A 17,812-nucleotide genomic window follows, 5' to 3' on the forward strand; every position below is an offset into this window, starting at 1 on the left:
TGTGCATTTCAGGTAAAATAACAACCCAATGTTTATATCACAGGACAAATGAACTAGCAACAGCAACATCTCTCCTCCTTCAGTCTTCTTTTCTTCTTCTTCTTTGGACTTGATATGGCGGTTGGCAACCAACTTTAAGGTGCATTACCACCACCAACTGGACTGGAGCGCATCAATCGTAAAAAATAAAACCAAGTTCTATTTTAGCACCTGGCTATGCAGACACTCGTTGACACGCATGAGCAGTTTGGATGAAATGATTGAATAACATGTGTGTGTACATTTATTTTGCAACGCTCGCGAACGCACTGCAAGTCCCGTCTCTCCCATCTCCTCATTGGTTTTTAGGGAGCTTATACCCACGTGGGTGATCGAAAGGTCCACACTCCAGTCCAGTTGGTGGTGGTAATGCACCGTAAAGTTGGTTGCCAACCGCCATATAAAGTCCAAAGAAGAAGAAGAAGAAGACTGGAGGAGGAGGAGAGATTACTAGAAACTAATTTGGTTTACTCTTTTATCTGTGGATTAATTGTCGGAGTAGAGGACCTTTTCAGAAGTTCATGTAAAATAACAACCCAATGTTTATATCCCAGGATAAATTAGCTGGCAACAGCGAGCTAGCTAGCTAAATGGCCATGAAAGTTTCATGCGTTTCGACCTGTCCCCAAATTAATATAGGTGGTTCAGAGTTCGTTTTGATATTTAAACCTGCACGTCCTGATCCCATCTGTTGTGGATGGACAAAATCAACATGTACGCGATGGCGCATACGGACGCACGTGCGTGTCAGGTCTAGTCAGCATGTTAGATCTCTTCTTTAATATACAGTCATTTATTATATCCTTATTACAGTGCTGTTACTGAAGAATGTGCTTGAATTAGGGTTAACCCTGATCCTAATCCTAAATCTGACTGAGCCTATGACCCTGTTTTGTTTTGTGTTTACTGAATGTATAGTTATTTATGACCCAAGTGTGTCATATCTGAGCCTATTATATTTGTGATGCTGGCATCACATATTTTTTTATGCAAATACATTATAATATCCATGGGATTTACCCATCTAAAATTAAAGACAGTGATATATTACCATGTTGTCCTGCATTTCTTTACATCGTTCAATGTAAACTGACATACTGTTTGGGTAACTTCCTTTAATGGTACATATGACTTCATAACACATTCATCATGCTATCATAGCAGTACTACCGACCCGTAGCACTCACTTCTGTCATCATGAAGTGCTTCGAGAGGCTAGTCAAAGACCACATCACCTCCTCCCTCCCTCCCTGGCACACTTGACTCTCTCCAATTCGCCTACCGCCCTGACAGATCCATTGGGCCAGTAGCTCCTACCCGCCAGGCTACCTGCTGATCATTGACCACAGATCGGCCTTCAATACTATAGTGCCCTCACTCACCGCAAAGCTCATTGCCCTGGGACTGACCTCCTCCCCATGCAACTGGGTCCTGGACTTCCTGATGGGCTGCCCCCAAGTGGTGAACATTTCCTCCTCAACACGTATCCTCAACATGGGGGCCCCACAAGGGTTCGTCCTCAGTCCCCTCCTGTACGCCCTGTATACCCACGACTGCGTGGCCTCACATAGGTGATGACACGACAGTAGTATGCCTGATTACCAACAACGGCCTACAGGTAGGCAATCTGACGGCCTGGTGCCAGGTAAGCAACCTCTCCCTCAACGTCAGCAAAACAAAGGAGCTTCAGGAGGAACCAGGCTGGGCACGCCCCCATCCCCATCAATGGGGCCGCTGTGGATACGGTCAAAAACTTCAAGTTCCTTGGCGTACACTTCTCAGAGGATCTGAAATGGTCAAACCACAAGGACGGTGATGAAGAGGTGTGGTGAAGAAAGCACGACAGCGACTCTTCAACCTCAGGAGGCTGAAGACATTTTGCCTGTCCCCGATGGCCCTCACAGTGTTCTACAGGAGCACCATCGAGAGCACACTGTCGAGCTGCATCACAGCCTGGTTTGGCAACTCCACTGCTCACAGCAAGGCGCTACAGAGGGTGGTAAGCTCAGCCGAACGCACCAGTGAGTGCATACTGACTGCCCTCTAAGGACACCCACAGCAGCATGTGTCGCAGGAAGGCTAAGAAGATCAACAGGGACCCCAGCCACCTGAGTCACAGACTGTTCTATTTAGTGCTTATGAACTGCTTATGAATTCGTTACGTATAGGTTAAGATTGTGTTAATAAGTATTTATGAAGGTACCTTTTAAAGGAAGTGTCACCCAGAACACTGCTACACATGAAATATTGCTAACACAGCTAAAGTGACAGTACAAGTGTAAGTTGCGTGGTAATTCTAGTCACAGAGAAAGGGATCCTCCTTGGGGCTGGAGGAGTTGGAAAAGATGTTGGCCAGAATAGCTGGTTGGATGGGTGGAGGTGGGGGAGATAGTTGGATAGTTGGCAAGCTGGAGGAAATAGAGTTGACAGGCACTCAAGGTATGAGGGGATCGCGCTATAAAGCTGTTTTGGCATGCAACCTCCTTCAGCTGTTCGGTTTGTCAAACGAGGGGATTGAGGGAGTTGGAGAGAGAGAAAGGAAGAGGCACAAAACAGGTGGAAAAGCTCAGGAAAAGAGGCAATCACTTGAAAGCCTGTGATGGAGTGTGCGCCGCTTGTTAAGCACAGGTCACAAGTGGTTATCCAAGCACAGGTTTGTCAGAGTGGCATGTCCTCTCTCGCTCCTCTTCAAAGGTGGAATGCAGCAAGCATGGAGAGAGAGAGAGAGAGAGAGAGAAAGAGAGACAGAGTGCAAGAGAGAGAGAGACAAAGAGAGAGAGAATGTGTGTCCACTGTCTATGTGTTTGTGAGTGAGAGAGCGAGAGAGAGAGAGAGGTGCCGTTGGAAAAAGGGAGAGATTCTAGAGTGTTTGGATAGACACAGGCATTTAATTTGTTGATTGACAGAACAATCTCAACATTTTGACTGGCCTTGGGCTCCACAACAGGGAGGGAAGGCACCAGTGGGAGGGGCTGGCCGTCGACTGGTGGGACAGACAGCTCACCAGAGAATCCGGTGTGAGGGAGAGAACGTGGGGGGAGTGCAGGAGGAGAGGAAAAGGGGAGCGAGATAATGTAGGGATCAAAGTAGGGGTTGGAGATATCAAAAGGCACAAACAGGAGAGATAGAGCGGCCTCTGCTGAGAAAGACAAACACGGACAACTACTCTACAAGATCTCTAGTGCAACTCTTTTACCTTATAGTTGGAAGAGCTGATGTGCAGCCTATGTGTTGTAGAAGCGGTATTGAAAGGTGCACTACTTGGTCGATGTGGGCAGGGATACAGATTCACTGTAACTTGTCTGTGAGGAACATCACAATATCACTGTGAAAGAGACTGAAGTCAACCACAGAGCCAAAATGACAGTAAGTAAAGCCATCCGTTCACCCCATTTTCCTCTGCAACCAAGAAAGAAATATGAACCATGTGTTTCATTCATTCTTCAATGTTTAGGTAGACATTTGTAGTAGTTTTTTAAGATGCTGACTTCTTATGAAATTGACTTAATATAGTTTTCCTTCCTTTATTTATTTTCTAAATGTATTATTTCAAAATAACATTTTATTGTATTAAATTATTGTGTGCAGTGCCTTATACCGACATGAGATGTCCCCATTATGTGACAAAATGCAATCAAACGTGTTATTGATATTAGACAGCAGGTTATTAGATAAGGAAAATTGGTTATGCAGTATGTACTATTTGGTAACACTTTATAATAATGTTCATGCTTAAGCCATTTGAAATGCTTATACATTTTTTAAAAAATGCTGTATTCATTACTAGAAACATTATGGAAGCTTATGAATTGGAATCTTTGTAACGCTTACAAATATGTTTTTTTGATAATGAAATACCTATTAACAGTTTACTAATGCTTGTTCATGATATGTATTATAAAATGCTTACCCGCTACATTTATTGATATTCATATCTAATCAATCCCTATACTTTTTATGCTTACACTATTGCTACCAAATGTTCCTAAGCATTGTCTATTGTAATTCATTAACATATTGAGCAGTAGTCAGAAATTGGGAAATTTAATCCCAAACCACACACCTCCGTTTCCCCCAACACAAAGTTACATAACCAAGGTGCTAAACCCATGTCCCTACAGGCTGTTCAGGTTATGCCGCTCTGGCAGGGGTCCGGGCAGGGCTTACCCCTGTGGAGCTAGTTATGCCACTCAGAGATGTATATATCCATGGCTCTCTATGTATTCATGGGATGTCTTGGGGTCATATAAAAAAAATCCCACAATCGCCTGCCCGGTGCGAATGAAAAGGTAAACAGTTGAACGGATAAATCAAAGGCTTGTTGAATAGGGGGGTGTCCGAAAACTGTCCAATGAGAGCCTTTGAGCTGTTCATAGGGCTATAAAGGGATGTGTTTATACCTGGTTTAGTGCTGCCAAAATCGTCATGACGACAAGCATCATCATAACAGATGTCTGTTATGTTCCCATCTCCAAAGGCGGCCACAAGGTTATTGGACGAGATGTGCCATCTCACCGTCCAGTCGTTTACATCACTGGAGACCTCGGACCACTTCCAGGTGGTCAAGATGTTAGGGGAGGGGTCGTACGGGAAGGTCATGTTGGCTGTACATAGGAAAAGAGGTAAACTACGTGTTTGTTTTAACCCTAAACCCAGTTTGTCTGGCCTCATATCTACAGAATTTCTTTATTTTGTTCTGATCACTTTTCTCTCTCTCTTCCTTCCCTCAAGGAACTCCAATGGCTCTGAAGTTCTTTCCTCGTGATTCCACAAATCTCTTCTCCTTTTTGCGAGAGTATAACCTCTCCCTCTCCTTCTGCACCCACCCGTCCCTGACCAAGGCCCTGGGCATTGTCTTCTCCACCCCCACACATTACGTTTTCGCCCAGCAAGCTAGCCTCTTCGGTGATCTGTACGACGTCATTGTCCCTGAGGTATAGTATATGTGGGAAATGTGTCATTATTCTCGGATGCATTTTTGTTAACTAAGGTCTAGATCCAATCAGATCAAGAGTTAACCGGCAATGGCAGACACCTGCATAGAGCCTGTTTTGGAGGTGTAACTGCGTTGGAGATGTCAAATTGGTGAGCAGCTGCTCTTGCGATCCACACATTAGAAATTCAAAACGAGAAAGTGCTGGCTATATAGAAATAATGACGCTCAAATTGAAAAATCCTGAAATAAAATAATAAGGGTTTCTGTCATCGTAATGGAGGTGTAGATTACATCTCACATTCTAGTGTTCCAACTTGTAAACAGGGCTGCATAGCAATGCCCGCTTCAGGTATAATGCCGGGAACCACTTGTGGATTTGAGACCTATAATGCAGTTCCACCTCCCGACACTGTCAAAACTCCCACCCTACGGATGGATATCAACTAAAGTGGATCTGATTGAACAGAGCCGTAAGAGTGTGAAATGTAGTTCAACTGTGCCTCTGTCTTTTTCCCAGGTGGGTGTGGAGGAGGATTGTGTCCAGAGGGTCGTGTCCCAGCTGAGCAGTGCCCTAACCCACCTCCACTCCCTGGGTTTCGTCCACCGCGACGTCAAGCCCGAGAACATCTTCCTGGTTGACGCTGCCTGCCGCTGGGTCAAACTAGGTGACTTCGGCATGGCCAAGGCCACGGGAACCAAGGTACCTGGTGTATGGTACAGTTCTGCTTACTGTACGCCCGAGGCGGAGATAGCAAAGGAGTCGGAGGATAGTAGACATAATACTGCTTCAAAACCTGATGGAGGAAATGGGTTGGACAACAAGATCAAGAGGGTGTGGGTGTCGGTTGAGGTCAGTACAGACTGCTGGGCCTTGGGGATCCTCATCTACGCCATGCTGACTGGCAGTCTACCCTGGACGGAGACCGCATCCGACGACCGCTCGTACATCAAGTACAAAGAGTGGTTTGACCAGGAGAAAGATCAAGATGGTCAGGACGACGAACTAGACCGATGGGGGGAAGGAAAAGACGAGGACATGATGATGAGTTTGGATGAAGACACGCGGAATCTGAACGAGACAAAATCCAATCCGGTCGCCCCCCAGTTTGCCTATTTCACCCCACTGGCCTGCTCCCTTTTCCAGACACTTCTCCACCCACAGCCTGGGCTTCGCGGTAGGCCCGACGATGTACTGGGCTACCTCGGGGGAGACTGGTTGCGGAAGAAGGAGAAGTTACGGTTGGAGGAGGAGAGGAAGAGAATTAAAGGGAGAGAGGTCATCAGAAACGAGAAAGAGAGGCAGGGAAGGGTGGAGAGATAAGGGAGTGGCGACACACGATCGTACAAACGTACAAACTCCGAGGTGAAATAGACAATATTTTTGACCCCCAGAAAACAATACATATCTTCTGATGTGTCACATTGGTGCTTAAAAAGACCTTGTACAGTATATAATACTACTACAGTTGCACTTTTTGTAAGATAAATAGCCACTGAGTCATTGTTGATACCGGATAGCCTTTGGGGATAGACACAGTTGCATTTGGTTACTATAGGGACTTTATAAGCACTTTATAAATTAGCATGTTGATGTGTTCAATCTAGTCAATTCTACAGTAAGTGTGACTTGATGATGTTGTTTCTGTATTCTAATGTTTTTATATAATATGTAAATATCATCTGTACGTCATCATTTCCTGTGGTTAGAATTGAGTCTAATAAAATGTTTATTATGAGTTAACATTTGGATTAAACTCATAAATTCAAAGTTTCCCTCTCTAGATTGCTGTGATATTTACACAGTCTTCTGCACTTTGTGTTTATTCTATAGAAAGTTGTCTAGCTGCTCTACTGTATTACGTTAACCAAGACAATTGACATGATTTCAGATTTTTCAAAATGATTGGACTTGGAGGGTAGAATAACAACTGTGACTGCAAGCGCTCCGCTAGGCAAAAACTGGTTGAATCATCGTGGTTTCCATGTAATTTCAACAAAAACGTTCTGTTTTTTTAATTTTTAAATTTTTAATTTCACCTTTATTTAACCAGGTAGGCCAGTTGAGAACAAGTTCTCATTTGCATCTGTGACCTGGCCAAGATAAAGCAAAGCAGTGCGACAAAAACAATGACAAAGAGTTACACATAAACAAACGTACAGACAATAACCCAATAGAAAAATGTATGTACAGCGTGTGCAAATGTAGAAGATTAGGGAGGTAAGGCAAGAAATAGGCAATAGAGGTGAAATAATAACAATTTAGCATTAACACTGGAGTGATAGATGTGCAGATGATGATGTGCAAGTAGAGATATTGGGGTGCAAAAGAACAAAAATATAAATAACAATATGGGGATGAGGTAGTTGGGTGTGCTATTTACAGATTGGCTGTGTACAGGTACAGTGATCGGTAAGCTGCTCTGACAGCTGATGCTTAAAGTTAGAGAGGGAAATATAAGTCTCCAGCTTCAGTGATTTTTGCAATTCGTTCCAGTCATTGGCAGCAGAGAACTGGAAGGAAAGGCGGCCAAAGGAGGTGTTGGCTTTGGGGATGAAGAGTTAAATACACCTCCTGGAGCGCGTGCTACGGGTAGGTGTTTCTATGGGGACCAGTGAGCTGAGATAAGACAGGCCTTTAACTAGCAAATACTTATAGATGGCCTGGATCAAGTAGGTTTGGCGACGAATATGAAGCGAGGGTCAGCCAACGAGAGCATACAGGTCGCAGTGGTGGGTAGTATATGGGGCTTTGGTGACAAAACGGATGGCACTTTGATAGACTGCATCCAATTTGCTGAGTAGAGTGTTGGAGGCTATTTTGTAGATAACATCGCCAAAGTCAAGGATCGGTAGGATAGTCAGTTTTACGAGGGTATGTTTGGCAGCATGAGTGAAGGAGACTTTGTTGCGAAAAAGAAGTCGATTCTAGATTTGATTTTGGATTGGAGATGCTTAATGTGAGTCTGGAAGGAGAGTTTACAGTCTAACCAGACACCTAGGTATTTGTAGTTGTCCACATATTCTAAGTCAGAACCGTCCAGAGTAGTGATGCTAGTCGGGCAAGCGGGTGCGGGCAGCAATCGGTTGAAGAGCATGCATTTAGTTTTACTAGCACTTAAAAGCAGCTGGATGCCACGGAAGGAGTGTTGTATGGCATTGAAGCTCATTTGGAGGTTAGTTAACATAGTCTCCAAAGAAGGGCCAGATGTATACAGAATGGTGTCGTCTGCGTAGAGGTGGATCAGAGAATCACCAGCTGTAACGCTCGTCGGAAGAAGTGGACCAAGGTGCAGCATGGTACGTGTTCATGATACTTTATTTAATCTGAACACCAAACAAAACAACAAAAGAGCAACGAACGTCACGTTCTGAAGGCTACACAGAGCTAACAAAAAACAACATCCCACAACCTAAGGTGGCAAAACAGGCGGCCTAAGTATGATTCCCAATCAGAGACAACGATAGACAGCTGTCCCTGATTGAGAACCATACCCGGCCAAAACATAGAAACCCAAAACCTAGAAATAAAGAACATAGAATGCCCACCCAAATCACACACTGATCAAACCAAATAGAGATTAAAAAGGCTCTCTATGGTCAGGGCGTGAAAGTACCCCCCCCCCCAAAGGTGCGGACTCCGGCCGCAAAACCTGAACCTATAGGGGAGGGTGGGCATCTATCTGCAGTGGTGGCTCTGGTGCGGGACGTAGACCCCGCTCCACCTCTGGCTCACCCCACTTTGGTGGCGCCTCTGGTGCGGGGACCTTCGTCGCCGACCCCGGACTGGGGACCCTCGTTGCGGGCCCCGGACTGGGGACCCTCGCTGCGGGCCCCGGACTGGGGACACCCGCTGTCTGGATTTGGGTGAAGGACAAGGGGGGGGGGGCAAGTTGCTGCAGGGAGTGCAGAGCTGTTGGCCGGGGTAGGGGTAGCCAGGTGGAAAGCATGGCCAGCTGTAGAAAAATGCTTGTTGAAATTCTCGATTATCGTGGATTTATCGGTGATGACAGTGTTTCCTAGCCTCAGTGCAGTGTGCAGCTGGGAGGAGGTGCTCTTATTCTCCATGGACTTTACAGTGTCCCCAAACTTTTTGGAATTAGTGCTTACGGGATGAAAATTGCAGTTTAAAAAAGCTAGCCTTAGCTTTCCTAACTGACTGTGTATTGGTTCCTGAATTCCCTGAAAAGTTGCATATCGCGGGGGCTATTCAATGCTAATGCAGAATGCCACAGGATGTTTTTGTGCTGGTCAAGGGCAGTCAAGTCTGGGGTGAACCAAGGGCTACATCTGTTCTTAGTTCTACATTTTTTGAACGGGGCATGCTTAGAGCAACCTCTACTGACGGGATGAAGTCAATATCCGTCCAGGATACCTGGGCCAGGTCAATTAGAAAGGCCTGCTTGCTGAAGTGTTTTAGGGAGCGTTTGACAGTGATGAGGGGTGGTCGTTTGACCGCGGACCTATTACGGACGCAGGCAAAGAGGCAGTGATCGCTGAGATCCTGGTTGAAGACAGCGGAGGTGTATTTAGAGGGCAAATTGGTCAGGATGATATCTATGAGGGTACCATTGGTTACGTATTTAGGGTTGTACCTGGTAGGTTCCTTGATAATTTGGGTGAGATTGAGGGCATCTAGCTTAGATTGTAGGGCGGACAGGGTGTTCAGCATATCCCAGTTTAGGTCACCTAACAGTACAAACTCTGAAGATAGATGGGGGCAATCAATTCACATATGGTGTCCAGGGCACAGCTGGGGGCTGAGGGGGGTCTATAAACAAGCGGCAACGGTGAGAGACTTGTTTCTGGAAAGGTGGATTTTTAAAAGGAGAAGCTCGAATTGTTTGGGCACAGACCTGGATAGTATGACAGAACTCTGCAGGCTATCTCTGCAGTAGATTGCAACTCCGCCCCTTTGGCAGTTCTATCTTGTCAGAAAATGTTGTAGTTGGGGATGGGAATTTTAGGATTTTTGGTGGCCTTCCTAAGCCTGGATTCAGACACGTCTAGGACATCAGGGTTGGTGGTGTGCTAAAGCAGTGGAAAAAAAAAAACTTCTGATGTTAACATGCATGAAACCAAGGCTTTTTTTTTAGAAGTCAAGAAATGAGAGCGCCTGGGGAATAGGAGTGGTGCTGGGGGCTGCAGGGCCTGTGTTAACCTCTACATCACCAGGGGAACAGAGAAGGGTACGGCTAAAGGCTATAAGAACTGGTCGTCTAGTGCGTTCGGAACAGAGAGTAAAAGGAGCAGATATTTGGGCGTGGAAGAATAGATTCAAGGCATAATGTACAGACAAGGGTATGGTAGGATATGAGTACAGTGGAGGTAAACCTAGGCATTGAGTGACGATGAGAGAGGTTTTGTCTCTAGAGGCACCAGTTAAGCCAGGTGACGTCACCACATGTGTGGGGGGTGGGACGTAAGAGCTATCTAAGGCATATTGGGCAGGGCTGGGGGCTCTACAGTGAAATAATACAATAATAACTAACCAAAACAGCAATAGGTGAGTCAGGGAGCCATTCAGTAGTCGCTACTACACTAGGCGAGCTGGAGACACGGCGATTCAGACAGCTAGCGGGCCGGGGATAGCAGATGGGCCTTCGGCGGAGTCGCAATGGAAGAGCCTGTTGAAACCACCTCGGGCGATTGCGTCGGCAGACCAGTCATGATGAATCAGCGGGGCTCCATGTCGGCAGTAAAGGAAACAGGCCAATCGGCGAAATAAGTATTGTAGCCCAAGAATTAGCTGGTGGACCTCTTCAGCTAGCTGGGAGATGGGCCTAGCTCGAGGCTAGCTTAAGGCTAACTGGTGCTTGCTTTGGGACAAAGACGATAGCTCGGAGTTGGCCCACGGATTGCAGAAAGCTAGCTGCAATGATCTGGTGTAAAGGTTCAGAGCTTGCGGTAGGAATACGGAGGTGTGGTTGAGAAAAAGCAGTCCGATATGCTCTGGGTTGATATCGCGCTGTGCAGACTGTCAGGTATTGACCGAGCTTAGGCTGGCTGGTGTCCAAGTTAACGGTGAAGACCGCTAGCAGTGGCTAACTGACTACGTAGTAGTAGCAAGTTAGCTGGCTAGCTTCTGATGGGGGTTCCGGTTAAAAAATATAAAAATAGCAGACCCGTACCACATTGGGTGAGGCGGGTTGCAGGAGAGTATATACAGTCCGTAGTTGGAAAGTGAGATTAAAATATATACGAAATATATACTGAACAAAACGAGGAAAGATATTTACACAGGACAGGACGGGACAAGACAAAACACACGTCCGACTGCTACGTCATCTTGGATGTGATGTGATGACTTTGAATCAACATGGAAAACTGACTGGCTTTGTAAAAAGTAAGAGAATTGTGTATTTTTTCCACCCAACTTTGAACCTAAATCCAATGTCACCATCTACATGTTTTGTTGATTTCAACTCAACCAAATGTAAGTCAAAACTAGACGTTGAACTGACGTTTATGCCCAGTGGGTCATGACTATCACGCCATAATGTGAACTGCCTGCACTAGGCAGTGGGCCTTCAACAAGTAGCCATACTCCTCGCCATAGAAGGAACTGGTACATCATAAATCTGCTCGTCTGCCCTGCAGGGTGCTCCAAAAAAAAGCCCATAATAATGCACGATGTCAGCAGAATCTGTCATCGTCTCCATTACAAATGGACGACAATATGGAGGCCATTTTATGTATTTGGACCATTTCCACTCCACAAGAGGACATAGTGACTGAGATTCGGGGTAGATTGGAACAAAATGGCTGCTTGTTATGATACATTTGCATTATGTTGTGCGAGCAACTGAACATTATTCAAGGACCATAATATGATGACCTGGCATGCATAGGCCTATATACAAACACATGCCCTCGCATGCAGATACAAACACACACAGAGTAACAAACACACACACACAGAGATCTTCCCAAGGTGCCACCACAAACCTATTTCAAATTGACCAGACACAGTTTATTACCTGTCATCATCCCCTATCTATCTACCCCAACCCCGTTTTCTGCCAATTTCTCGCTTGTGGCCCTACAAAGTCAAACAGTTCACACACAGCATTCACTTAAAAAGTCACACACACTTTCAGTCAACATGATCAAAACCTACAGGGTGAATTCCTTGAACAGACCACACATGTACACATAGTGCTGTCAAAGTCTCTTTCTCCTACCGTCAATGCGCATACATGAACAATTAACACTCCATGTCCACATATCCCTCTAACTCCATGTACAATAAGTCTGTCTATAAAATAGTCCTTCTTTCAAACTAATTGTAACACATTTCTGTTTACTACGACCATACGTGCGATAGTTCGGCAGACTATGGTCGGCTAGACAATTTATTTTCTCGAACACATTTGCTCTCTGACACTCGCAGCTTCTTGGAAACGACGAGGTCAGCGCCTAGAATCTAGGACGGGAAGGATATATATCTAGAACCATCAACCGACACAAGACAACTGGAAAACTTCTCAAGTTATATGATTTCAGCCATTTTCTTTTATCTATTTGGTAATCCTGTACATGAAGGTATAGTTAATAAAGGCTTTATAAAGGGCTTGTAAGCTGCTTATAAAACAAGTTAAGTATTAATGTATTAGATGGTTTATGACAACTTGATGAACTATTATAACACTGTGTTGACCTTTTGCCCGAAGCAGCAGCTATTCTTCCCGGGGTCCACAAAAAATACAACACATGAGAAGTAACTAAACATTTATACATTGATAGACAAGGACAGTCACACACATTTAAAATACAAGGATATACAAACAATACCAAAACGTTTAATTAAAATAACAGTGCAAATAATACAACAACAACAAATATAATGTGGGTGTTAGTGTGTCTGTGTGTGCGTGTGTGTCTGTGTGTTAGAGCGTGTCTGTGTGTTGAGTGGGTCAGCGTGTTAGAGCGTGTCTGTGTGTGCGAGTGTGTCTGTGTGTCTGTGTGTGTGTCCACTCACAGTCTCTTCCGTTCCATCAAATATTGTTTAATATTTTAGCTGTTAGCTTGAGTAATTGGAGATGGTAGTGAGTTCCATGCAATCATGGCTCTGTATAATACTGTGCGTTGCTGGGAATTCGTTTTGGACTTGGGGACTGTGAAGTGACTCCTGGTGGCATGTCTTGTGGGGTATGTATCAATGTCTGAGCTGAATGTTATTTGATTATGCAGACAACCTGGAGTTTTCATTACAGTAATTTCATAAAAACTAGAAGAGAAGCAAGTTAATTTCTCGTCAACCCTCAACCAGGAAAGACTGCATGTTGATGTTAGTTCTGTATGTGCAGTTAAGGGAAAGGCGTGCTGCTCTGTTTTGAGCCAGCAGCAGCTTTGCTAGGTCTTTCTTTGTTGCACTTGACCATATTACTGGTAGGATAATATCACTGTGTAGATTACTATGTGTGTTATGCACTCGGATTGGTTGAACTTCTTTTTATTATTTCAGATGATTGGAGCAAAATCGTTGTGCAATATTTACCACTTTCTCAACTTAGAAAACAGTACAGAAATTCAACAGCTATGGGTTTGAGTGATCTTGACTCAGAGCAGTACAGTACATCCCAAAGACCACCAGCTGGTCCTTACAAACAACTGATTTCATGATCAACCTTCCCAAGTCCTCCCATGTCACCCTGCTCCTCAGCACACTCCACTGGCATCCAGTCGAAGAACACAGCCACAACAAACTGAAAAATGTCTTTTTTATTTTTACATTTTTTTTCTTCTTCAAATTTTCAAACAGACCATTTATATTTTCCAACGGGGCTATACATTTTGGGTTTTTTCTTGCCTGAGTAGCCTCGTTTCACTGCCAAAAATTAAATTAAACCACTTTGTGAAATACAGGTAGCCTAGTCAAATAATTAACATCCAATCACATTAACCGTTACTCTCTCACTGGAATTCCACTAATATTACTAGTATGTAGCCAAATGTAGCTTCTGCTCATGTTGGCGCAAAAGCCATGACAGGGAGACATAGTGGAGTGGTAACGCGCGTGCAAGCAGTTGCTCCCGACACCACTTGGGTACACTGCAGCATCCACCTAGAGGCCCTTGCTGCCAAGGGAATGCCTGACAGCTTGAAAGACGTTTTGGATACTACAGTGAAAATGGTTAACTTTGTTACAGCAAGGCCCCTGAACTCTCGTGTATTTTCTGCACTATGCAATGATTTGGGAAGTGACCATGTAACGCTTTTACAACATACAGAAGTGCGCTGGTTATCAAGGGGCAAAGTATTGACACGTTTTTTTTAATTGAGAGAAGAGTTTAAAGTTTTGTTTACTGACCATAATTTTCACTTGTCTGACCGCTTCCATGATGATGAGTTTCTCACACGACTGGCCTATCTGGGTGATGTTTTGTCTCGCCTGAATGATCTGAATCTAGGATTACAGGGACTCTTCGCAACTATATTCAATGTGCGGGACAAAATTGAGGCTATGATTAATAAGTTGGAGCTCTTCTCTTTCTGCATTAACAAGGACAAAACACAGGTCTTTCCATCATCATATGATTTTTTTATGTGCAAATGAACTCAAGCTTACGGACAATGTCAAATGTGAAATAGCGAAGCACCCGAGTGAGTGAGTTGGGTGCGCGATTGCGCAGGTACTTTCCCAAAACGGATGACACAAACAACTTGATTCATTACCCCTTTCATGCCCTGCCTCCAGTCCACTTACCGATATCTGAACAAGAGAGCCTCATCGAAATTGCAACAAGCGGTTCTGTGAAAATTGAATTTAATCAGAAGCCACTGCCAGATTTCTGGATTGGGCTGCGCTCAGATTATCTTGCCTCGTCAAATCACGCTGTTGCCCTTAGCAACACCGTACCTATGTGAGAGTGGATTCTCAGCCCTCACTAGCATTAAAAATAAATACAGGCACAGACTGAAAATTATTTTAAGACTGAGACTCTCTCCAATACAACCCAACATTGCAGAGTTATTTGCATCCTTTCAAGCACACCCTTCTCATTAACCTGTGGTTATTCACAATTTACGAACAAAAAGGTTTTATACGTAAGATGGTTAAATAAAGATGATTTTATATTATTATTTGTGCCATGGTCCTATAAGAGCTCTTTGTCACTTCCCACGAGCCGGATTGTGACAAAAACTCACACTCATTCTTATGTTTAATAAATGTATCGTATAGTGTGTGTGTGGCAGGCTTACAATGATGGCAAAAAACAACATTTGAGAGTGCGCTGACCCTGGTGCGGTACACAGCTGGAGGTTGAATGTTTAATGCGGTACGGGACTATAAAAAGTTTGGGAACCATGATACTTGCCTACGGAGCAGCAAGAACCTCCCCTCCCTACCTTCAGGCTATGCTCAAACCCAACACCCCAGCCTCAGCACTCCGTTCTGCCACCTCTAGTCTCTTGGTCGTCCCAACCCTGCGGGGGTCAGCTCCCACTCGGACCAGTCAAATCTCTTCAATGGTGGAGTGAGCTTCTCCCTGAAACTAGGACAGCAGAGTCCATGCCCGTCTTCTGAATACAACTGAAACCCTACCTCTTCAAAGAGTATCTCAAATAAGTATTTTTTATGCAGTTGTCAATTTCCTACGAGCACTGACTTTGCGGATTACTTCCGTATTGGAGGAAAAATGTACTTACTACAGCTGTGATATGTGGTTTGTATCCCCTAGCTATCTTCAGATGAATGCACTTACTGTAAGTTGCTTTGGATAAAAACGTCTGCTAAATGACAAAAAGGTCCATGTAAATGCAAGTGTTAAGTTCTGGGCCACAACACCTGATCCCCTTGTAAAACACTGAGGTTGAAGCCCCCAATGCCCGATAGTCCTAAAAATCACCACAGTGCAGCCCAGATGGGTAACCTTATGTGTAAAATGAACGCTATGTAGGTCACCCTACATGGGTTGTCTTTTTCGTGAATCCAAGAGTAAAAACCCCGGCTTTAGGAGCAAAACAAGGGGCCGAAAATGGCGTCAGAAAAGGGGCATCAGCCAGTAACCAATATATATGGACAGATAAAATATTCATCATCTGGCAGGCTAACAGCACCAGGTTATAACCCACTTGGCCAAAACTCGTTAAACTCGTTAATAATGCCTCGTTAACGGCTCGGCAGTTTAATTAGGGTATTACATGTGAGAAGGAGAGGGGGTTGGGTTGGGTTGGAGGGGGGGCGAGAAGGATCGCTGCACAGCTCCAATACACTATTCCAACCGCGGCGCACTCCTGACATTTCACCTGATACGGAGTCATTAATGGTGTGTGCTTGTAAAAGTATGCTGAATTATGTGTGTGTCAGAGTGAGAGGGGGGAGGTGCGAGAAAGAAATGCATTTTTAGGTACATTGAAAATGTATTTTCTCGTGGCCACCACATCAGATCCCATGCTAACTAAATTAAAACCGATCGGACTCGTTTTTTGGGCTCAGAGTTTCATTAATAGACATGTATTAAATGTTGACATACAATTTTACAAGACACATAGGGCGTCAGCCTCTCATGGGCAAGTTAATATTAGCATCCAGTAACTACAAGCCTGGGCCTAGCACAAGACTAGTGCAGCCTGGCACTCTGTGGCCTGATACCTGAACCACCGACTGCCTTCGACCAGACCTGTGTTTGTGAGCCAACTTCAAAAATGATGGATGGAGGAGAAGAGAGAATTGGAATCAGAACTAGAATCTCATGTGCTTGTGTGGCACATGGAGAAGCGTGAAATGTAGTCCTCAGCCTGAAGTGGCCCCACTTGCACTAGGGAATAGCTAGCTATGCGAGTAGTGCTGATTGCTAAGACACTTCAAGAGGGTGGTCACGTGTGCTAGCAAGGCAGAAGTCCCGAGTTTGTGCCAGGTATGGGCCAAATAGGGAGGAAGTGGTACTCGCTAGGCAAGTAACGTGATGTCCTTTACACTTGTATAAAAATGCAAAAACTCTCAAATATAATTTGAAATAAAAGGATGACGTAATAAAGCTACTTTTCAAAAAATGCTACGCAGTCACGTCCTCCTGAAAGAGACTTTTATAATGTGTGTCAAATGTGTTTCAAAGATATTCTCAGAATAAATGGGGCTCTGAAAACACCTACATCAAACGCCTAAAGCGAAATACCGCACATTTATCCCAAAACTGTTTTGCGAAATAGACTACGACCTAGGTAAGTGGAATTGTGTTTTAAGAGGGCAATATCCTCTGTCACAACTAACCACTGCCACCAACCACTAACATTACAACTTTATAATGTCCAAATAAATAGCTGAAGTTCAATTCAAATTAAGTGACTTTTTGATGATTTGTGCATGAACTGTAAAGCATGCTAACTGGGGAACATGGACTTACATGGCTTTTGGTTAGAAAATGCTAATATCAGCCATTGGTGGCAGTGGCTAGTTGAACAAAACCAAAGTATGGATTGCAGTCATTTCTTGTGCATACAGACAGTGGACAAAGTTAACAAATATGCTACATTTCCAATTTGGCTGAATTATCCCTTGAAATGTGAAAAATTTACAGATATTTGACACTGAGCATCCAGACCCTCTTGCTATTTTGGGAATATGTCATCTTCAAAGCATTGACAGACTAATAGCATAGCAAGCCCCATTCCTCAGAACTAGGAGCACATGTGTATGAGCCACGTGTTGCCAATTGATCCGTGGGAACAATCTCCAGGGACGGGTGGGGGAATGGAGACAGATGGATGAGGGTCAGTGGAAGACTGTACCTGTTCTCCTTTTTCCATCTCTCTCATTAGTCGTGTTATCCATCCATATCCGTCTATCGTTTGCTCTGTCAGCTAAAAGGGACCAGCCATGGAGAGATGATGCCC

The 17,812-nt window shown here is 44.4% G+C and overlaps 1 protein-coding gene across 1 annotated transcript; it reads left to right on the plus strand.

Annotated features, from left to right (window-relative positions):
• The first annotated feature begins 3,040 nt into the window (after positions 1-3,040).
• On the plus strand, positions 3,041-6,746 carry LOC115128336 (serine/threonine-protein kinase SBK1-like). The gene is made up of 4 exons (XM_029658096.2): positions 3,041-3,405; positions 4,517-4,661; positions 4,771-4,973; positions 5,493-6,746. Exons 1-4 carry the CDS (start codon positions 3,400-3,402, stop codon positions 6,294-6,296), a joined length of 1,158 nt encoding a protein of 385 aa, XP_029513956.1. The 5' UTR covers positions 3,041-3,399; the 3' UTR covers positions 6,297-6,746.
• The last annotated feature ends 11,066 nt before the right edge of the window (positions 6,747-17,812 follow it).

This window comes from Oncorhynchus nerka, linkage group LG4, assembly GCF_034236695.1.
Source record: "Oncorhynchus nerka isolate Pitt River linkage group LG4, Oner_Uvic_2.0, whole genome shotgun sequence".
In the NCBI taxonomy this organism is placed as follows: Eukaryota; Metazoa; Chordata; class Actinopteri; order Salmoniformes; family Salmonidae; genus Oncorhynchus; species Oncorhynchus nerka.